The sequence below is a fragment of the Castanea sativa genome, chromosome 10 (assembly GCF_040712315.1).
Source record: "Castanea sativa cultivar Marrone di Chiusa Pesio chromosome 10, ASM4071231v1".
Taxonomy (NCBI): Eukaryota; Viridiplantae; Streptophyta; class Magnoliopsida; order Fagales; family Fagaceae; genus Castanea; species Castanea sativa.
The window spans coordinates 15227540-15250618 of NC_134022.1; the positions used below are offsets into that span (position 1 = coordinate 15227540).

At 38.4% G+C, this 23079-nt stretch overlaps 2 protein-coding genes and 1 pseudogene across 4 annotated transcripts; 2 read left to right on the forward strand and 1 right to left on the reverse strand.

Moving 5' to 3' along the window:
- Positions 1-6629: 6629 nt before the first annotated feature.
- On the forward strand, positions 6630-11840 carry LOC142613765 (uncharacterized). 3 transcript variants are annotated; one of them, XM_075786253.1, is made up of 13 exons: positions 6630-6753; positions 6888-7017; positions 7201-7239; positions 7339-7472; positions 7574-7640; positions 8633-8685; positions 9139-9193; positions 9292-9366; positions 9650-9676; positions 9775-9849; positions 9985-10102; positions 11252-11298; positions 11413-11840. In XM_075786253.1, the coding sequence occupies exons 2-13, from the start codon at positions 6922-6924 to the stop codon at positions 11521-11523; spliced, it is 897 nt and encodes a 298-aa protein (XP_075642368.1). In that variant the 5' UTR covers positions 6630-6753; positions 6888-6921; the 3' UTR covers positions 11524-11840. The 3 variants fall into 3 exon arrangements, with proteins under 3 accessions (XP_075642368.1, XP_075642371.1, XP_075642370.1); XM_075786255.1 differs by having other exon boundaries at positions 6683-6753; positions 6871-7017; XM_075786256.1 differs by lacking the exon at positions 7201-7239.
- A 3671-nt stretch (positions 11841-15511) lies between these two features.
- Positions 15512-19276, forward strand: LOC142612097 (putative transcriptional regulator SLK2; annotated as a pseudogene).
- A 771-nt stretch (positions 19277-20047) lies between these two features.
- Positions 20048-22840, reverse strand: LOC142614156 (F-box protein PP2-A12-like). The gene is made up of 3 exons (XM_075786703.1): positions 22243-22840; positions 21688-21806; positions 20048-20653 (listed from the first exon to the last, which is right to left on the reverse strand). Exons 1-3 carry the CDS (start codon positions 22585-22587, stop codon positions 20233-20235), a joined length of 885 nt encoding a protein of 294 aa, XP_075642818.1. The 5' UTR covers positions 22588-22840; the 3' UTR covers positions 20048-20232.
- Positions 22841-23079: the final 239 nt, after the last annotated feature.

Below are 23079 nucleotides of genomic sequence, written 5' to 3' on the forward strand. Positions count from 1 at the left end.
CTAGTGCACTTTTTATTCTTAATACACACCATAGTAGTAGTAAGAACACAACAGTAAATATAAGTGAACACGTAGATCATAGCTGTAACTTCGTCATTGATTTCCCTCGTCCCTACTTATCACTGATAGTACCTCCTCAGGTGCTCCACGTTCCAAGGATGCTCTAACTTTCGTCCATCTAAAGCTTCCAGGTAGTAAGACCCCTGCCTTTTGCAGTTGATTACGCTATAGGGTCCTTCCCAATTGGGTCCCAATTTTCCATGAGCTGGGTTCCTGGTTGCCAAGGAGACTCTTTTGAGAATAAGGTCCCCAACACTGAATCGTTTGGGTTTCACCATGACATCATGTTGTCTAGCCATAAGATTCTTGTATCTTGCTGTCCTTTGCTCTGCATCTATTCTTACCTTGTCAATAAGATCGAGGTCAAGACGAAGTTGTTCCCCATTCTCTTTCTCCTGATACTTCATCACTCGATGATTAGCCATATGAACTTCTGCCGGTATGATGGCTTCACTTCCATAGGCTAGCTTAAAGGGGGTTTCTCCTGTCAGAGTTCGTACAGTCGTCCTGTAGGCCCAAAGAACACCTGGTAACTTGTCTGGCCATATACCTTTTGCCCATATCCCTTTTGCCCCCCTCGAGCCGAGTTTTGATGATTTTTAGTAGGGATCGGTTCGATACTTCTGCTTGTCCATTCGCCTGTGGATGGGAGGGTGAGGAATAGTGATTCTTGATTCCAAAATGTTTGCAAAAGTCTCTAAAGGGTGCGTTGTCAAACTGACGTCCGTTATCCGATACTAGTACCCTGGGTACTCCAAACCTACGTAAAATATTCTTCCATACAAAATTTTTAACATTTTGCTGAGTGATTGTTGCAAGAGGTTTAGCCTCTACCTACTTGGTAAAGTAATCAATCCCTACTACCAAGAACTTCATTTGTCTGGTTCCCATAGGGAAGGGACCTAGGATATCCAGTCCCTACTGTGCAAAGGGCCATGGGGCCATCATTAGGGTCTGGTACTCTGACGGCTGTCTAGGGACATTGTTATAGCGTTGACATTGGTCACATACCTTGACATAGGCTTTAGCATCTGCTTGCATTGTAGGTCAATAGTAGCCTGCACGGACGACCTTATGGACTAGTGATCTCGCTCCAGAATGATTCCCACATGCTCCTTCATGAACTTCCCTCAAAACATAGTTTGACTCGTCTAGAGCCAAGCACCTTAGGTAAGGTTGGGAAAAACCTCGCTTATACAGTACTTCGTTTATGAGGATGTATTTGGCTGCCCTGACCCTCAACTTCCTAGCTTCATCCTTGTCTTCTGGAAGCCTTCCATCTTTAAGATAGATTACTATTGGACTCATCCAATTTTTTCCCCCTCCTATCTGCTGTATGTCCGGATAGTCTATGCTCGGCATATATTGGACGTTGTCGTACTCGTCCGTAACTCCTCTTGCCGAAACTGCTTTCGCCAAGGCATCTGCTTCCATATTTTCCTCCCTGGGGAGTTAAACAAAACTTACTGCTGAAAACTTTCGTGCAAGTCGTTTCACTTTATTGAGGTATTTCTTCATCCGATCTTCCTTGGTATCACACATTCCATTTACTTGGTTGATGACTAGCTGAGAATCTCCTTTGATTATTATCGACTCCGCCTCTAAGGACTTAGCCAATTCCAATCCTTTGAGTAGAGCTTTGTACTCAGCCTCGTTGTTGGTGGTTTGATACTGTAGACGGGCTGCGTACTCCAGCTTGTCACCCTCTGGGGACTTTAGTATGACTCCAATCCCTCCTGCATATAGTGTGGACGATCCGTCTACATTAATAACCCACCTGTCAACTCCTTCGTTTTTGTCCAGCTCATCTTGGCTGGGGGTGAACTCTGCGATGAAATCTGCTAATGCCTGCGCCTTTATCGCACTCCTTGGAAGGTATCTGATGTCAAACTTGCTAAGTTCCACAGCCCACTGTATTAAACGTCCAGCGGCTTCCAACTTGTTCATTGCCTTCTTTATGGGATGATCTGTTAGGACATTGATAATATGAGCTTGGAAATAATGCCTCAGCTTCCTGGAAGCCGTAATCAAGGTAAAAGCTAGCTTCTCCATCATCGGGTATCGTCCTTCTGCTCCTCTCATCGCACGGCTTGTGTAATAAACTGGTTTCTGGATTCTCCCTTCTTCTCTAACCAATGCCGAGCTTACTGCGTGTGGGGACACCGCCAAGTACAAATACAACTCTTTTCCAGGTACAGACGGACTCAGCAACGGTGCTGTCATGAGATATGTCTTCAAGTCTTGGAAGGCCTTTTGACATTCGTCTGTCCACTCATATGCCTTCCTAAGGACTTTAAAGAATGGCAAACACTTGTCAGTAGCTTTCGACACAAACCTGTTAGGGGCGGCAACTCGTCTGGTAAGAGACTAGATTTCCTTGATATTTTTCGGTGGTTCCATATTCAGTATCGCCTGGATTTTTTCCGGATTTGCTTCAATTCCTCTGTACGAAACCATGAACCCCAAAAACTTCCTCGACGAAACTCCGAAAGCACACTTGCTTGGATTTAATTTCATGTTATACCGTCGAAATGTATTAAAAGTCTCTTAAAGGTCGTCTAGATGATTTCCCTCGTCCAGGCTCTTTACCAGTATATCATCTACATAAATCTCCACATTTCGCCTGATTTGAGGATGGAACATGTGGTTAACCAGTCTTTGGTAAGTCGCCCCTGCGTTCTTCAAACCGAAAGGCATTACTTTGTAGCAATACAACCCTTGGCTTGTAATGAATGAGGTCTTTTCTTGATCCGCTTCGTCCATCTTTATCTGGTTGTAGCCTGAGAAGGCGTCCATGAAGCTCAGCACCCTGTGACCTGCCGTCGAGTCCACCAGCTGGTCGATGCGTGGCAATTGATAACTATCCTTGGGGCAAGCTTTGTTTAAGTCAGTAAAGTCCACGCACATTCGCCACTTGCCATTAGCTTTCTTCACCATGACTACATTCGCCAACCAATCTGGATAATAAACTTCTTGGATGAACTCCGCAGTGACCAACTTCTGGACTTCTTCCTTGATGGCATTGTCTCGCTTAGGAGCAAAAACCTTTTTCTTCTGACGCACTGGTTTGGAATAAGGACACACGTTCAGGCTGTGAGTAATAACACTTGGATCAATACCAAGCATGTCCTCATGACTCCATGCAAAGACATCGAGGCTTTTCTTCAAAAACTTGACCATAGCATGCTTTGCCTCTTCTTCCATGCTCGCCCCAATTCTAGTGAACTTCTCAGGCTAATTCTCGTCCAAAGGGACGTCTTCTAACACCTCAGTGGGTTCCGCTGCGATCCTTCTCCCATCTATACTCATTGCCTGCATATGCTCGTTCATCGCTAGCATGGCTAAGTAGCACTCTCTGGCGGCCAATTGATCTCCTTGTACTTGGCCCACTCTGTGCTCGGTCGGGAATTTAATGGACAAGTGGTAGGTAGAGGTTACCGCCTTCCAACTATTCAGAGTTGGTCTTCCAATAATTGCATTATATGACTATGCACAATCAACTACAAGAAAATTCACCTCCTTGGTTATCTGCTGTGGATATGTTTCAACGACCACTGGTAAGGTGATGGTGCCCACTGGTTGCACCTTCATTCCTCCGAATCCCACCAATGGCGAATTCACTGGTTGAAGCTGATCTCGTCCTAGCCTCATTTGCTGGAAGGCGGGGTAATACAAAATGTCCGCAGAACTTCCATTGTCTATCAACACCCTCCTAGTCATGTAGTCAGCAATGAGTAGGGTGATGACTATCGCGTCATCGTGTGGGTGATGAAGTTGTCCTGCGTCCTCATCCATGAACGTAATGGCCTACTCGTCTACTTCCCTCGTCTTAGGAGATCGTCCGAACAGCTGGATGTTCTGCACCACCTTCAGGTATGTCTTCCTCGATTTGGATGACTGCGCTGCCGAGTTTCCTCCGATAATTACCCTTATCTCTCCTAGTGGGGGTCGTGATGACTCTTCCACCTTAGCTTTCAGTTTCTCATCTCTCTGGTCTCGTCCAAGGAAGTTCCTTAGCTTTCCTTGTCTAATGAGGTTCTCTATCTGTTGCTTCAAATAAAAGCACTCGTCCGTGTCATGCCCGTGGTCTTTATGAAAGCCGCAATACTTGCTCCTATTGCGCTTGTTAGGATCTCCTTTCATCTTATCCGGCAATTTCAAGAACGGATCATCCTTGATCTGCATAAGGACCTGCTCTAGTGGCATACTCAGGGGTGTGTATTGTTGATTTCTCGTTGAAGAACCTGCCTTCTTACCATCCTTGTCTTTTCTCTCGTCTACCTAAGCCTTTTTTGGACGAGGTCCTTGATCTGAGTAACGCTGGTGGCTCACTTCCGAGCGCTCTGCTCTCTTTCTCTTCTTAGCTATGATAGCGTCCTCAACATTCATGAAATTCTGGGCCGAATGGACGAGTTCGGCCATAGTCTGTGGTTCCTGCTCGTAGAGCTTATGGATGAACAAGTTAGAATTGACCCCATTGTGGAAAGCGGCCAACAATAACTTGTCATCCATTTCGTCCACCGTCAAGGCTTCCCTATTAAACCGGGTAATAAAGGACCGCAAACTCTCATTTTTCCCTTGCTCTATAGTCAGCAAACTAGAAGAGGAACGCTTGTGACGCTGTCCTCCAATGAAATTATTGACAAACAACTTACTCAATTCTTCAAATGATCCCACTGAGTTTAGGGGTATTTTGCTGAACCACACCCGCGTTGGTCCCTTAAGTGTGGTAGGGAAAGCTCTGCACATAATTTCGTCCGGGACCCCTTGAAGGTGCATGGTCGTCTTGAAAGTAGCTATGTTATCGCACGAGTCATGATTTCCATCATACGAATTCAAAGAAGACATTTTGAATTTCGAAGGTAGGGGATGACTATTGATGGAAGCCGTGAAAGGGGAGTCCGCTCGGTGAACTAAATCATCCACTGGGTTCGCCCGCCTCATGTTCTCCCTCATCTCATCCATGGCTTTTCTCATCTGGTCCATCTCTTTTTCCAAATGTGGCACTCTTCTTGAAGCAGTACCCCTTGTCTGATTTTCGGACTCAGCATTTTCTCCTCCACCTTCCTGACTCTGGGCTCGTCCTTCCATGTGCCCATCTTGGCGCTGCCTCCTAAGGTTGATCTCCCTATTCAACTCCTGATTCTGACGGGTAAATCTGCCATAGTGGCAGCCATGGATTGTATATGTTGAACAGAAGGCGGTTGCATGACAGACGCTGACCTGCGATCGCGAAGGGGATTACTAGAAGCATCCCTACTCTCCTGGTGGCCTGGGCTGGTAGCCCTTGATCTTGTTCGAATCATTTAGCCTTTTGTCTGGGAAAGGCTAATTGTTGACAACAAAGCAGATAATCGAACGAAAAGAACAGTGAAATTTTTTCCCACAGACGGCGCCAACTGATAATGCGAAGAAAATCAGTAGGCTGGATGCTCCGGACTTGAAAGGACTACTTGCTCTTTCGATGGTCTGGAAAAGAAAGAAAAGCGATTAAAGGTGACCGGGAATGCCGGCCAAGAACCCTCCGATGGCAAAGTTAGTTTTCTATCTATATTTTCGGAGTTCCAACTTTTTGGGAAATATAAAAGCATACCTTTGTTTGGTCTGAATGGGCGTTTATATCGTGTCCTAAAGAGAGTTATCACACTTGTAACCTCCCCTGGATTCAAGGAGGTGTGAGAGTTCAAAGATAACTTCCATAACTGCTTAGGAGTTATATACTTCTCACACAATGGTCACTGGAAGTTATACATGTAATAAGGAGTTGTAATATTACACTCGAAAATTTTCCTAAGTGTGACAGCCTCGTCCGAGGATCTTCTTATCGAGCGTACCTAGCTTAGAAATAAGGGTTGTTCCTCCTATGGACGGATTTTGTTCTGGATGAGCTTCGCGACTCTCTAGGACGAGGCGACTTGTTCCCTGATCATATGAACCTCGTCCGAGCTTCTTCCTTCATGGACGAGGTAGTTATTAGTGAGGTTTCCGGGGTCCTTGCTTCACTGACTAAGTCCTGGACGACCTCTATGGACGACGTCGGGGTTGGTACTCTATCGTACCCTATCACAAACTATAATTAAACGTATTAGAAAATCAACTAATAAACCAATAATATTTTTATGATTGATAAATATAACTAAAAATCTAAACCATTAAATACGGGTTGTTTAAAAAAAAAAACAATAAGCACAGGTTTCAAAAGAAAATAAAGTATAAACATTAAGAATTAATAAAATATAAAATGAAAGAGATTAAAAATTTAAGTCACGCAGGCCACACGAATCTAAATTTTCTGTCACATTCTTCCTGTTCCACTAAATATTCTACAAATAAAAACATGTCACATGTCTATCTAATTTATTAAATGTTAAATTTATGCCTTTTATTATTTCAATTAGATGGATATGTAATATGTTTTTATTTGTGAAGTATTTAGTAGAGCAGGAAAAGTATGATAGAAGGTTGGGCCTCCCAACCACACCTACCTACACAGTACACACTAGGGTAAGCCCAGTTTATTTTTGCAAAGTACACACTAGGGTAAGCCCAGTTTATTTTTGCAAAGAAAACGACACCGTTTATGCTAATGGCTAAACCCTAAACCTTTTTCATTCACTGTCCTCCATTACTCTACAGGCGAAAAAAAAAAAAAAAACGCGGAGGAGAAACGCAGCACCGGCAACACTCTTACACGTACTCTCTCTCTCTCTCTCTCTCTCTCTCTCTCTCTCTCTGAGTTCAATGGCTTATTTTCATGATTTGAATGGCTTAATATTTATCTCACTCATTTTATACAGTAACGAAAATTAGGCTATTTCAATTTGTAGGGCAAACGAGAAGGGAGAACCTGATTGATTCTAAATGCTCAAAATGAAGAAACCCGATTACCCGGTTGCCATTGCAACCAAAACCAAGTTCGAGGACAGCGATGAACATGAATCGTCCACTTCTGAACATGTGAGAAACCCTAAACACCTGCGCTTTTTCTTTTTTCTTTTTCAATCTCCAATTTAAAATGTTTCAGGTTCGCTGATTGTAAAAACAAAAAAACAAAAATTTTCATTTATAAAGCTTTGAATATTGAGAAAGATTGTGTGTGTGTGTGTGTGTGTGTTTTTTTTTTTTTTTTTTGAATAATAGGAGGATAGCGATGAGCATGAATTGTCATCTTCGGAAGATGTGAGTAACCCACACAAAAAGTTTTAATTTTCAAGTTCAATTTTTGGATATATACATATATTTTATTTTCTTTTCAATTTATGGTGCTTTGAATAACAGGAGGAGCAAGAGATAGAGCGGGAGTTGGCGGATGTGACATTCGAACAATTGCAAAAGGCGCGTTCAGATGGGTCGCATTCGGCGTATAAAATGCCAAATCAAGAAAAGAAATCTGGGCGGGCGAACAAGAATAGGTATATGATATTTTTGCTTGTGGCTTGGTGAAATTTGTTTTTTTTTGTTTTCAAGTAGTGTGTGTGGAAGTAGTGGGCTTATTGTTGGAATTGTGTAAAAGGCCAATGGAGGCTAGTTGCAAGAAGCCGGTTGGAAGGCTTAGAGAGGTGGTTCAAATTCCTAAGAAGGTGAGCTTGATCAAGTTAATGTTTTTTTTTTTTTTTTTTTTTTTTGTGTGAAATATTTGTGTTGTTTTATTGATGATATTGTTGAGGCAGTGTTCAGTTTTGTGTTTATGTTTTTGAGTTGAAACTGAATTATTGAGATTTTTTTTTGCTTTATAATGAGATTGTATATTTTTTCTATTAAGTTCTCTGTGATTTGTCTGGCTGCCAATGCTTTTTGGAAGAAAAGAAGGGTAGAATGCAGGCACTTTCTGTGCTTGAATTAGAGGCTTTATACATTCACCTGTGAAATCTGACAAGCAAATAGGGCTTCAATTCAATGTGTTTTAAACTAGGATGCATGGATGCATGATTTGGGGTCCTGTACCCGTGTCGTAATGGTGTCCTATCTACCTTATCATGTTACAATTTTTCTAAAATTGCTCGTGTTGCCATATTGTACCCATACCTGTGTCCGTGCATCTTAGGTTTTAAATGACAAATTGGGTACATGGATTTCTAATTAAACGGAATCAAATGCTTTTAAGGACTGTAGTTGTTATCCTTGGTAGAATATCTTTGTGTCGATGGTAAGTTTCAGCCAGTAGCAACAGGGCATGCATGTCTTCCATTGATCTATGCTTATTCAAGATTGTACATTCCTAAATAACTAGATTGCATTGTTCCTTAATTTATAATTTTTTTTTTTTAATTCCTGGAGTCTGATGATCAAATTTTTAGCATGTTCATAATGATACATATGTTACTCTTTTGTGTTTATAAAAAGGGTATTATACTCCCTTTAGACTAAACATCTTACCAAGAGCCTTGTAGCTCAACTAGCACCTTGTGGTGTTTCCAACAAAGATGTTCATGGTTCAAATCCCCCCTCCCCCAACTATTGAACTATAAATAAATAAATAAATAAATCTTTTAGTAATCTTAGTCGCATGTTTATATAAGCTCATTACTAATGATGGGTATGCCAGATGACATTGATATTTCATTATCTTCAGGTTGTACGCGACCCCCGTTTTGAATCTTTATGTGGTACATTTGATGATAAGCAGTAAGCCTCCCCCTTCTCTCTGTCTCTATATGTGTATGTGTGTGTGTGTGGCTTTGTGTTCATATTTTGTTCCAGTACTTCATGATATTTTATTTTCCCTCTCCCCCCCTCTCCCCGGTGGCGGGCAGTTCATTGATGAGGTTCTAGTTAAAAGTTACTGATGTGAGGTTTTCAGTACTTGTCAATTTTTATTGTAGATCATGACAATGAGCTCTTATTCAAAGGTTACCTTCTCCCCTTGCAAGAGCAAGGTGGAGTTCATGTATTCAAGTCCCTTGGTTGTTTGCGTAATTACCAGTAAATAAAATATTGTAGATCATTTGCATGTTGGTTGTCTTCTTCCAAGCTATAGCTTTTCTGACTAAGATGGATATCTACATTTTCCAGTTGTTTCTTTAACGTTTATATTGCAAGAACTTTTGTTGTATAGATAATATAAATTGGATCTTACAGGTTTAGGAGCAAATATCATTTTCTGTTCAAGAAATATCTTCCTGATGAAATAAAGGTAAATCTTTTATTTATATATTTATGAATTATGTGCTACTTTCTTTTAAATCTACTTGTTAATTACTCTTCTGTGAAACTTTATTTTTGGTATAACAGGAGGAAGAGAAGAAATTATCCAAATCCAAGGATTCAATTGCCGCCAACAGATTTGAACACAGCATCACTTGGATGGTAGGTGCCTAACCCTTTTGGAAAGAAATGTAACTCTAATTCTAGTTATTTTTCTCACCATTTTTTAGGTAAGTAACTCACTCCATAATTCTTGATTCAATGACCTTGCCCACCGCCCCATCTTTATGGGTGCTGGAGTGCCCTTTGAACCCTTTGAACTAAAGGCAATTGGCCTGTCATTTATCTGGCCATGTTTATTATATATTCCTCTAATTTTTATTTGTCCCATACAGATGTTAGTGCATTTACTAATGTTTTCTTACTGTTGATCTTGTGCTGAAAGAGAGGTAATCTTCCTGCTGAAAGAGAGGTAAGCTTTTGAATTTAAGAATTATGTGATTTTTGTTTTCAGTTTCTTATCCTTGTTTGTTAATTTCTTTTTTCTGAATGTTATTTTGGATATAACAGAAATTGCGGAAGCAATTAGCAAAACCAAATGATCCAGAAATCGTTGGTGAATTAAAGAAACACATCTCTTGGATTGTAAGTGCTGGCCATTTTGGAATAAAAATGCACCACTGATTATGGTTTCATTTCAGAAATTTGTAATTCCTTTAAATTTTGTTCTCTCTAGAAATATTAGTGCATTTAAAAAAATTGCTGTATCTGTCTTTTCAGGATAAGCAATTAAAGTCCGAGTCCAGTCAGCATACTGATTCCACAATTCTGGCTGAGCACAAGAAGAAAGAAAGAGAAGCAGCAAAGAAAGGGAAACAACCATTTTATCTCTCAAAAAGTACAGTCATCCTCCCCCTCTCTCTATGTAAATAAATATGTGTGTGTGTGAGCATTTGTCTATGCTTCTTGAAAGTATATCTAATGCAGTCAGGAGTGCAATGGGACCATGATTCACTTTAATTGTACATTGAAGCATTAGTTTCTTACAAGGAAACAGAGGAAAAACCTCCTCTTGGGTTCTTAAGAGAACTTATGAGCCAAAAGCTAACTTTTTTTTTAATTGATAATAAAAGTCAAGATGTTACATGAATCTCATAATCTTCCATCTACAAGGACAAAACCCTAAAACTCTATAAATTATTAATCATAACCCTTAATTTAGACTAATCCTATCTGTTCATAAAAAAATAAATGAAGAAGGCCCAAATACCATTAAATAACTACTTATAAAAAAAAACAATTAAATAACCAAATAAACTAGGCTGCAGTACCACTACAGAACCTGTGAACGTTTGTTTTGTTGTTGCTGTTGCTGTTGGTGTTTTTTTTTTTTTTTTTTGGTGTTTCGCACTAATGTCCCATATGGAGGAGAAGCAAATTATTTACAATCTTTTTAAAGTGATGATCTCTTGGTCTTAGCTATGTTAAAACAGGTCTGAAAGACATCTGAAAAGCCCAGAATTAAAGTGCTAGAGATCTGATAGACATCTTAAAGCTTGTGAATCAAAGTGCTCAGACTGGTTAATCTGAACACTTCTCTTATTTATTGCTAAGAAATACAAAGTTCCATGAAAATGCATGGCGAGCATGGTTGAGTAGTGTTGGTGCTCATGCTGGTCAGTTATTGTTAGTGTGGGGCATTGCACTGATGGTCATGGTAATGCAGATGCGGTGGTTGAGATATTTCTTGTTGCAACAATTTGTCTGGTTTTGGAAAAGTGTGAGTGTGCTTGGGGATTGGTGATGGTAGTAAGCTGTGCCAAATGAATAAGTTATGTTTTTGTAGGCAATTATTCATGTAGTATGTGGAGAGAAATTATGTGGTTGTGCTTAGATATTTCCAAGGTGCATTACCATACGCTTGTATTTGTATTGCCTTTGTTTCTATGTTAACACTTCTAAGATGCTGTGCTAATGGTGTGCACCAAAAGGAATGGCCTAGCCTACCAGTGGTCTATTTAACTTGACTTGGATCTGTTATTTGCAGGTGCAATCCGAAAGCAAAAGCTTATTGGAAAATTTGAAGATCTCAAGGTTCCTTTTTCACTTCTTGTTATGAAGATATGGAAAATTTGTTGTGTGAACTACAACTGGTTTAGTTTACTTTTTTTTTTTTTTTTTTTTTTTTTTTTTTAAATATTTGCACAGGCTTCTGGCAAGCTTGACTCCTTTATTGAGAAAAGGAGAAAGAAGAATGCTGCGAAGGACCATAGATACATGCCATATCGCAGGTCCAACAACAGTGAGCAACAAAATTAATGGTCTCGCAAGTTTTGGTTGCTTTAGAGATACATATGTATATAGATCCTTCCATCTTGTTTAAGGTGGCAAGCATCTCCACTTGGCAGGGGTAGTTGGGTTGAGAATGTTTTTGTCATCTGATGCTCCTTTTGGGAGTTGTACTGCCACTTATGATTCCATATTTTTGTCTATGCGGTTTAGATTTCCTTTTGTTTTGTAATTTGGACATTTTTGTATTTCTATGATCTTGTTTATTTTGTTCTCATCACAATTTAGATTGATCAAAGAAGCATAATAAATTTTATTTCAGAATTTTCATTTTTCCATATTTCAAATTTGAGTTATTCTTTAACTTATTTTCTTTTTGAATTTGGTCTTTAATTTTGTTGAGGATGTAATTTTAGCTTAATGTAATCCCTAAAGCTTAAATAGCATGTATAAAAATATGGGCAAAGTTTAGTTACAAAATTAATTGTACTCTTAGGTTATAACTTTACTCAATATCTTGTTATTGGAGGTGAATTTTGATAATTTCATTATTGGGTTACATTTTCATATTATATTTTACATGTTTGTAAAATTTTTAGAAGATTAAAGATCAATAATTATGTCATCAATAAATTATTTAAATTGCAAGTTTTTTTAGTTTAAAATTATACATAAAATATGAACTTATAAATTATTTAGTAAATAATATCTAATTGACATAAAATTTGACATGTCTATTAAGAACGTAAAGAACATACAATTTAACAGTTAGATTTCAAAATATGTAGTGATATTTATTTTATTAAGTAAGGTTGTAGTTTAAGGCTACAACTAATTTTCTAACTGAACTTTATCCTAAAAACACCATTATCAATAGGATATACAACAAAGTTAAACAAAAACATAAGAGCATCCACATCAGTGGGTTGAAACTCTTCTAAAATACAAAACTCTCTTATTTTACACATTTTGGGCAAAAAAACACCCACATCAGTGGGTATAAAGCTGTGTAAAGTTGTGCAAATATTTCCATGAGCTACAGTAACCGTGTATATATACACGTTTACTGTAGCTCTTCTATACATTATTTTAATAATTTCTAATTTCGCTTTTTTTTTTTTTTTTTCTCTCTTCTCCAACCGCAAAACCAACTCCCTCATGATCTGCTTCTTCCTCTGATACATACACTCCCATAGACAAAATCAAAAATCAACTACAAAAATAAAAAATCAACCACAAAATCAACCAGAGACACCACAAAACCAAACACACCCACAGATGGACACACCAACGGAGACAAAGAGAGTGGATCGGCGCTTGTGGCGGATCAGAGTGCTTGGATTGGCGTGCTTCTCACCGTGCTTGGATCGGCATTCTTCTCGCCGTGCTTGGATCGGAGTTTCAAATTGGAGTACTTGGATCGGAGTGTTTGGATCGGAGTGCTTCTTGCCTTGCTTGGATCGGCGTTCTTCTCGCCGTGCTCCCTGCTTGGATCGAAATTTCAGAGAAGGGTTTGGAATAGAGAGGAGTTTTAGAGTGGAGTGAAAATGAAGACTAGAATAGTCTCGTGAGTGGAGTGAGTGGGATAGGGGAAAGTGAGGAAGATATTAAGTGGGGTAGGTGAGAAATAATAAAAAAATGATGAAAAATATAATTTTAATAAAAAAGTATGTATAATAGATGAACTGATGTGAATGTTTTGTAAAAGTGACGGTGTAAAATAGAAAAAGTAGATTTTTAGTGTAAAATAGACAATTTTAAATGAGCTGGTGTGGATGCTCTAACAAAACACAAGACAACCTTCACAGGCACAGCCATGACGATTCTATACAAACTCTCACCTCTTTCAACTTCTCAAGGTTTAGCACTTTTTTTTCTTTTCTTGAATGAAATTTTATTGCCTTTCTTCTCTTTATTTTTTGGGGGTTCATATTTTGACCTCTTAAATACTTTCATTGACGTAGCTTTGAATAAGTATTTTTCCCGGGCAGTGGAAAAATACAACATTTTTCGTTTGGGCTTTAATTGTTTTGACTAGAAAAATGGTTATTTGGATGCTGAGAAAAAAAAAAAAAAAAAAACTATAAACTCCAATCAGTGGAGCCTGATATAATGGCATAAGGTTTTTTATTTGATTTATAGGAAAGTTTGAGAAGGAAGGATGTTAAAAATGCAAGTGATTGCAGTGAAGAGTCAACCTGTCGTTTTTATCTTGTTTGTTTGTTAACGGCATGTCGCACAGATATCATCCAGTTATACTACAAATCGTGCGAGATCAAGGAACTGAAATTACTGCAAGTGGTAAAGGAAATATAATGTTATATGACCCAAGCCGAAAAGACAAAAAACACCCTTCATGCTTCAAATATCAAAGCATTGTCTGCGACATGTCGCAGACCACCAATGCCATTAGGATAGCAGAATTGTACTCGTAAATTATTAACAGAGTTGAGAGTTGAGAGTTGAGAGTTGAGAGTTGAGAGTAATTTAGTTTCAGTCAGTTAAAGCAGTTAGGAAGCTTTTAGAGGTTCAGTTCAGTTTGTTAGAGATTAAGCCGACAATTGTTGGCTTTTTTTTTCTTTTTTCTTTTTTTCTCAATTCTCAGGCCAAGGTTGATGTGTCAACTCCAGCCCACTAAGCAGAAAGAGTCAATTCCCAACATTCTCAGTCTCTAACTATCTTTCCAAAACTTGTCAGGTACTCCTTATTGCCTCTCAATTTTGACATCAAACATTCTGTCTTTTCTTCAAGATTGGTCTGATATCTTGTGTTCCAACCTTTACGTTCAACTTGATCTCAATCACTAAGCTTACCCACAATCTGAGTTGTTGCATCATTTTCTTATCTAATTATTGTTTCATACAGGACCTTTCGTTGTGGATGATGATTGGTCTGCGTAAAGAGAGGGAGAGAGATGGTCTATACATTCTGCAGACACTAAACTTTACTTACCCCACTGCATCATACAAACGCCTGCTGTGTTTGCTGTCAACAACTCATCCTTAGTCTTTGGCATTGTAGATTAGGACACCCTTCTTCTCCTAGAATAGGACATTACAGCATCTTCTACCACTTGCTCATGATTCCAATAATGAGAATTTTCATTGTACATTTTGTCCTTTAGCAAACAGAAAAGGTTACCTTCTCCTAATGCAATTCATGTTTCAGCTATTCTTTTTGTATTGATCCATTATGATATTTGGGGTTCTCTCTACTGCCATGTTGATGGTTTTAAATACTTTTTAACTTTTTTGATGATTGTACCCATGCTAATTGGTCTATTTAATGGAGCATTTGGGGCTTTAAGATGGGTTAAAATGAATTTCCTTCTGCCCCCCCAAAACCTACTCCTAACAAGTTGCTGGCTTTTCAGCCCTTGCACCCTAGCGTTTTCTCTTACCAGTAATGGGGCTGCTAGTTGTAGAGCACAGTGTACTAGTAAAATAGGAAAAGCGGATTGAGATTACCAATAATGGATGGAGGTTGAGGATAGAACATGTTTGGTGCCTCGCCCTTGTCTCCTTTGCCGGAGACTGCAAATGATGGGAATCCTATCAATTAAGAGGCATGGGCCTCGCCTCTCAATCCAATCCATCTTCTCCCCCCCACCCTTTCTTTCTTTATTACAAAAATTCTGGTTGGTTTAGTGTTATGTAAAATTTTGTTAATGAAGATTATTGCTATACCATGTTGTGTGGATATATGTACAATTTTTCAAAGTTGGTAAGTAAATGTGTGCCATGATATCGATGTTTAGGAATATGAATTCCCGCACATGGTTTTGTCATTCCAGATCCTATTTTCAATGTCTTATGTTTCTTGTTTTTGGATATTATTTTTTGATTTAAATTGATGGGTAGTCCTTAGATTTTGGCTCTCTTCAACTTTATTTTTTTGTCACTGTTTGGTGTCAATTCCATCCTTCGTATGCTTTCGTTGTCAACTTGTTCCTGTGGCAGTGTGTGTTAGGAACCTGCCCTGGTATCATGGTGCATTATGTGTGCTGTGCTGCCGCTCAATGGAGGTGCTAATTATGTTAATGCTATTATCATGGCCAGTATTGTTTTGGATACTGTATTGTGTAACCTGCTGTGCTGATGCCTGCTGTACTGGTGCTGAAATGCCTGGCATTGAGTATCCGGCTGAGCTGATACCTGCTGCTGATATGCCACAAGCATTAGGTTAGGAGGCTTAAAACTTGAGAGCTGCTGCCTGCCCTATCTACCAAGTCTTGTGGTGGCTGTAGTAAGCTGTTTGGAGAAGCTAAGGATGAGAATGCAAGTGTGCATGAGTCTTGTAACAGATTAGCAGTAGGCCATGTGTGTAACTGATTTAACATTTGCTGTATTAAAGGGCTGTTACATAATTAGGTGTAGTCGTAAATCAAGGAGGGGGGTTTCATAAGCGAACTAGAATTATTAGATCACTTAAAGTTTCCCTCCCCTGATTAGTTGATAGCATATATCTATCTTTTTTTCTAGGCAGAGGCATTTTGAAATACTTCCTAGGCTTAATAAAATTACATATGATAGTGTGATTGATGAACTATTTTTTCTCAATTTTCCACTTGAGTGTAGATTGTCTTCTGGGTTGATGATGTTGGAATAGGGAAAAACAATTCAAGAGAGTCTATGAGCAACTGCATGTTCATGAGAATCAACTGCATATTATTTACGCTCATGATTTGAAGGTGAGTCAAAGGCCACTTCATGTGAAGTCAGTGGTTTATGATTTGTATTCTTCATGTTGCACTTGTTCAATGCAAAATGCTATATAGGATGGTGCTGTTTGTATAGCCTCTTTTTTTTTTTTTTTTGGTCCCCCCAGATACTATGGGAATCTTGTTTGCAGCGTCATGAAGAACTTTTGCCCAAACATTTGTTGCGTCTCAGTTATTCTTGTGCACTTTATTTTCCTGTGTGGTTTTATGTCATCCCTCTTGACCTTCAAATATGTCATATGATCCATTACTTATTCTTCTTATCAGTAACTTTGGATCTAATGATCATGCTGGAACTTAATACATGCCCTGGTTTCAGATCAATCAGTTGATTCATTCTGCACAGAAGTATCAAAACAACAATAATGGTGGTAGTGGAACTGTTGGTCTCACCAGATGATTTACGAACAAATTGTAACAAGTGAGAAATTAATGTTGAAGAAATTTTATGCATTATGACCAGCCTTACCAGTTTTGTATGTCATTCTTTGTGCCTTTAGTTGAAGGACTAATGATGTTTTAGTGTCCTCTTTGTTAAATAAGAAGTTGATGGATAAGTTACGGAGATCAACAATTGTGAGAATTGTATTCCAAAAAAGGCTTTCATGAGACAATAAGAATCCTAATTTTATTCTGTAAAATAACACATCTGTATGTTTCTAGATACTGCAGCGGGCAAGGGGTAACTCTTGACAAACATGTTATTCAGTTTGTTCACTTTATAATTGAACCTGGTGACCTTTTGAAATTCAGTTTGACAGTCATGTAAATTGAATAGTCGGCATTGTTGACCTTTAGAAATTTATAATGTTAATTGAATAGTTGTAAGTTCAAATTATATATTCTGCCCAAGTTATTTGAGCTTTGAGAGAACGAGGCCATAGAAAATTAGTTGTCATCCCCCCCCCCCCCTCCTCTCTCTTCTTTATTACCCCTCCACTAATTAGGAGCTAAATGCAATTAATCATGAGTACATCTTGTTCTTGAGATCACTTATCTTACTGTAGGTTCCTGGCGACGGGGTGTCATCTTGCAAGAACTTTGGAGTTAAAGCTGGTTGAGGACACAGGATTTTCCAGAAGATACACATGGTGTTTGCAGGTATATCTCAAGTCTCAACAACTCATTTTGCTTAAGTGTGGAAATAATTTCCATTATTCTGATAGGTTCATAATATATTCCTATTATAATTTTTTAACAGATTGCTGAGGTTGTCAATAGTATGAAAGATTTAAATGACTTTCTGCCGGGATAATGACATCAGGCCAATGGGTAAGTAGTTCTCACATGCTGCAGTGATAGCATTGTTGGAAAATATGGCTAAATAAACAAGTTTTTATTCAACAATACAAACCCTAAAAATTTAGTAATGACAAAATTAAATAGATAGAGTTAGAAAGATCTCACAAACTATAGAATCACGCAAAATGCGTTGTCTTTAAAGGTTGATTCGTGCCACCCGGAGTAGAACTCGGTGTGAATAGCTCTCTTGGCCGAACAACCCCCAAGATTAGACTATAGTAATTTCTTCAAGTTGATCACACACTCAAGCAAGAAGAACTAGGAACAACCTTACTTGCCTTTCCTTTCCTTAAGAAAAATGAAGCTGGAATTTTCTATGCAGCCACAAAAAAAAAACGGAACAGAACAGAGAGAAAGAGAGCTGCTATGGCTGGAGAAGATGAGAAGAATATGTGATGAATAGTGTGTTTTGTAGGGTTTATAAACTAATTTGATGGGAGGGCTGGCTGCACCAACGGGCAGCACAATTAATGCCCCAACGGGCTGAATATTAAATGCCCAGCGGGCTGCTCAGAAGCTCCCCAACGGTCATAACAAAAATCAGCTCAAATTTGGGCTAAAGCAAAAGTAAGAGGAATGGTGCAACCCAAGAATCAATTAACAAACCCAAGCCCAAGCCAACACCTACACCTAGCCCATTATGTTCCAACTTTACCACCTAAGATGTGCAAAGTGTTATAAACTCATAACAAGACTTATTTCTAACCAATGTGGGACACAAAGCAAATGTTAAGTGTTTGAAACACACTCACTCTAACAAGCATGCAATATTGTCCCCTTTCCCCATGAATTATGGATCATTACTAAAAAGAAAAAGGCACACACCCTTTTAGATTGTTTCTTGAGTTCTTCTCCCCATTGGCCTTCTTTTCTATTGATATAATATTAATAATCAATTGTAGAGAGCTCGAAGAATTATTCCTGAGAAACCACCACAACTAATCTCTGGAAAAAAAAATTAAAAGAAAAGGTGGGTATAAGGTGTGCTCAATGCCAGCCAACTGAAAAAGTTAAGTTGATGGCTACTTCTACTGCTCCCGCCTCCCAGAAGTAATGTGAATGACAGTCTAAAGATGATCAACTGAGGACATTTGACTAGCTCAGAACAGGCAGCATCAGTACTGCCAGGTTATTGCAACAATTTTCTGAGATAGAATTCCTTGGCCTCAGAGTAAACAGGGTGAGGCAAGAGAGTTCTTCAAATGTGTCTAACCACGGTGCACCTTGTTAAACTGTATAAAGGCCCTAAAACCTCAGTTCAGGACTAATCCAAAACTCACCAATTGATGGCTTGTCAAGCAATCTCAGTGTTTCTATTTATTTCTTGGAGAGCTGGAATATACATACAGGATCATTCCATCCAAAAGACAAAGCAGGAGATGGTCAACAAAAGGCGAAAAGCGAATGGGAATACTGCGGACAGAGTCAACTGCTAGATCAACCGAAGTACAGTTGTTGACTTGCCAACAAGAAGCAGAGTGATCGATATTTTTCAAAACAGTTAAGTTCTGGGAACTTACAGCAACTGTGGCTGCCCCAGGAAATGCATTGCGTAGTAGTGCAGGGAGGATCAGCAGCTAGGAGCTATCTTAATAGTGAATTTTCATGGCAACAACTTCAACAAGAAGAGAGAACCAGAGGTCCCAGAGAAGCATCTTCTGCCTGAAGCAATTCTGAACATTATTCCTGATTTTCATGAAAAAGGAAAGTTCAGTAGCAGCAGTGGTGGTGATCTGTGCCATGGATGGAAGGCATGACCATTTTTGGGGTTATTTTCTTGTGGATATGACAGAATGTTGGGAAGTAGCTTAGCATGTACAGGGAGTCCTGAAGCAGTTTTTATGGGCCCTTTTGATAATATCACATGAACTGAAGATCACTTATAAGATACTCTTAAGAGACTTTTGAGTACAATGAGTTGGTAAGGTCTGCAGTCTGCACCTTGGTCATGATCAATGTTTACCCGTGTAATTTCATACCCTCACGATCTTAAATAGCTTTGATGATATATATGACATCATACCATGTATCTTTTGGAATCGTATTCATGAGCTTTAAATTATACTATAATCTTTGGACTTAAATATGTAATAAAGGAATTGAGTAGATGGTACCGTTACTTGAACAGACAAAACAGGACAACTCCATTTCACGCATGGGCATTGGGCAAGCAGAGCAAGGCCTTCAGTAAACTATTCAGACTAAAATTCCATGTTCAGAAAAATAAAAGCAAGAGCAAGTAACATTCCTTCTTTTGAGCATTTTGTTATATTCTTGGCCTTAGGTAAAATTTTGGTTATCTGTTGCTGGAGTAGGGGCCTAGGACTAGAATTTCACGTTTGCAATACAACTGTAAAACTAGCAACTACAAGGAGCACTAAAATGCTGCTCAAGGCCAAAGAATGATACAGCCAAAAAATTAAAGGTTAGATCACTCATCAACATAAATGAGCTTTAACTCAAATAACATCTCATCTTCTTCTAAAGCGTTGAAGTGTGTGCAGAGTTCAAGACTAATCAGAACTACGTACTAGAAAAAACGTTCAGAAGATTTAATTGACACTTCCATTAAACAGGTGGAAGGTACCAATATACACATTGCCTCACTTGCATACAAATTCTAGGCTTAAAAAAAAAAACCATTCAGTATTTGTAGCACACTCTTTTCCTAACTCTTTATAATACAGAAATTCCTATCTAGCGAGGTCAACTGCTAGTCAAAAATGCGTTAACCTCTCTCTAAATTCATTCGGGTATATAACTACAGAGTCTAAACAGAGACCTCCTTTAGTATGCGTACAATCAATCTGGGTCATAGAGAATTTAATTTTGGTTGATGCATTAGAGCTATCAACAACAAAGGTCCCAACGTGGTAGTAATTCCATTTTCCAGTTTCTTTCAAAAAGCACTTTGATGCAGCATACTGACCATCTGAAGTCCATAGCTGAAACTGCACTGGCTTAATGTCCCATCCATGAACATGCTCTGAATTACATATTCGCCGACCAAATCTCTTGGATGCCCGTCCAAGCTGCAGCTTGAAGAATACGCTATATGACCCTGTTGGAAGTGGGAAGTCCACCTCCCCATCAACTTCAAACCACCAAATCTGTTGAAGGTATGCAACTGTGCAGAATCTACAAGCAAGAAACAGGAACCAAGTCAATTCCAGTACTCCATTACACTAAGTAGGAAAAGAAATGATAAAAAACAGCTATTCACATGTATTTAATCATGACATATTTAGCAAACATGTGCCTTGTGTAGATGATTTAACGAAAAATAGAGTTTAATAGATGCGGGTGGTCATCTAAATCGCTATGTAATGTAATTGATTGGCAGAAAATTTGTCCAAGAAATAAGGCAGCATATTCTAGCAAATACAGTTGCAAAAAGAGCACCAGAACAGATAAAAAGCTTTGCAGTTCTCCACTGTTGAGAAACTGAAGCACCACTTCAAAAACCAACAAAAGCTTTTTAATTTCTCAAAGCTTTTCTAATCAGTCTAATGAATCACAAAGTCAAGCAAAAAAAAAAGAAGTTAGCATCTTGTTATATTTTAATAATTTTCCTCACACTTTTAATAGCAATTGAAAGACTACAAATGCCTACTTTTGGATCAGCCCAGCAACAATGAAAGAAAAGGAAAAATGGAAAGTTTGAAGGGAGGATTTTCAGGCATTCTTCTCATTGCAATTAGTTTTTAAAGGATCAAATGTGTTAGTCCAACTCAAAGACAGCATAACTTCGAGTTCAATAATATGATGGTCATTTTATACCAATAAGAACTGCCTTAAACATTAAGATCTTCCAAACAAACTCAATGGTACTGGACATCCTTCAAAACGACCACATCCTTCAAATGACCCGTATTTATTATTTAAGAAAACTTGCTAATAAAGTTATTATGATTTATGAAACCACTTGCAATTATGATAGCATCACACAATAAATTTTGAAATTTCAATCATAATTGATAGAAAAGATAACCAAAAAAAAAAAAAAACCTACTCGGACAAATTCCAGCAAGGGAATTCCACGGTCGGCTGGAGTTCCGATCGTCCATCTAAAACATACATGACAAGAAAAATACAAATTTTCTCCCATTTCCATTGAAAATCAATACATAAAAGCTAAAAAAAAGAGGGTTAAAAAATTGAACGAATCTCACCTAGATTCTTCAGTTGGGATATGATTCCAATATCTTCGATCATCTATCCCGGTGATCGCTAACCCTTTTGAAGCAATGGACAAACAAACACCACCCGTTCTTTTATGCAGCCAAACTCTCTGCATAAAGCCAATTTTTCAACAAATCCATAAGAAACAGATCCATATCAAGAAAATCATATAATATGAATAATCCAAACAGGAAAAAAACCAGAGAGCCATATCAGGGAGGTACCAAAACTTTATCACAACAAAACCAAATAATTTTATTCCCCTCTCAATTCATTAAAATAAAACCAAAGATTTCTAAATTAAAATTTAATTTCTTTCCCTCATATTCTCAAAACCGAAACAGAGTAAAAGTGTAAAACTAGTAAACCCCAAAACAAATTTTCAAATCTAATCACAGGGCCGTATTTATTTCCTAATAAACGAAAACCCCATCACAACCAATCAAAAACCATATCTAAAAACTGGAAACTTTTAATTTTCACACACTTTCTCAGCACCCAAACAGAAAACAAACACACACAGAGAGAGATAGAGAGAGAAATACCTTAGTACCCCCATCGAAACTATTAGCTCGACAAAGTCTTTCATAAATCTGTCGCTTACCCAAATTTTCAGGCACATCATCGAACACTTTCCGAAGAAGAAGTTCATAATTCGAGGGCAACTTCGATTCCCACACAAAATCAGCCCAGGAAGCGCCACGAAAAGCTCGATTCATACTCGCCAATTTGCAAATCCCTGGGGGGTCAAAGTAACCCAGAATCAGAGCCACGCAGTCCTCTGGTAAATCACCCAAATTGGGTTTTGCTTGCAAAGATACATTAGACCCATTAGAACAAGCATTAAAGCCTTCTTGGCCGAAGAACAAAGCAGAGAAATCCGCACCCATGAAACAGAGCCAGAGCCCCACAGAGAGAGAGAGAGAGCCTAGGATGATGATAGGATATTCCAAAAGATTGAGTTTTCACTACTAAAGAGAAGAGAAAAGGCTGTTGAAACAAATAAATAAGAAAGGAGAGGTTATGTTGTGTTGTGTTTTTTGTTTTGTTAGTTTTGTTTGTTTCTCGAGAAACAGAGGGGAGGACAGCAGAGATTGATATAGACGGAAAGCAGAGGATGAGGTGTGTGTGTACGAGTGGATCGGTGGTTTTTCACTTTTCTAATTTAATTTATATTGTAATAAGCCATAACATGATAACATACATGCATGCCAGTACATAGATTAGCTTAACTCTTGCATAGTATATATACTATATATAGTCATAGATGCCGGTTTTGGGATATAATAAGCAGATCTGGTGGATACTGTTTTGTACTTCAGAGTTCAGATTTTTGTTAGGTTTAGATATTCAATGATATTTATTTTCCATTACGGTTTTCT

What these genes read in the sequence shown, in the direction of transcription:
- LOC142613765 (XM_075786253.1), top strand. Translation starts at nt 6,922, where the DNA reads ATGCTCAAAATGAAGAAACCCGATTACCCGGTTGCCATTGCAACCAAA. An exon ending in ATCTTCCTGATGAAATAAAG is followed by an intron (nt 9,194 to 9,291) that starts GTAAATCTTTTA and finishes TTGGTATAACAG; the next exon opens with GAGGAAGAGAAGAAATTATC. An exon ending in AACACAGCATCACTTGGATG is followed by an intron (nt 9,367 to 9,649) that starts GTAGGTGCCTAA and finishes TTGTGCTGAAAG; the next exon opens with AGAGGTAATCTTCCTGCTGA.
- LOC142614156 (XM_075786703.1), bottom strand. Translation starts at nt 22,587, where the DNA reads ATGGGTGCGGATTTCTCTGCTTTGTTCTTCGGCCAAGAAGGCTTTAAT. An exon ending in GTTTCGATGGGGGTACTAAG is followed by an intron (nt 21,807 to 22,242) that starts GTATTTCTCTCT and finishes GGCTTTATGCAG; the next exon opens with AGAGTTTGGCTGCATAAAAG. An exon ending in ATCCCAACTGAAGAATCTAG is followed by an intron (nt 20,654 to 21,687) that starts GTGAGATTCGTT and finishes TCTTGCTTGTAG; the next exon opens with ATTCTGCACAGTTGCATACC.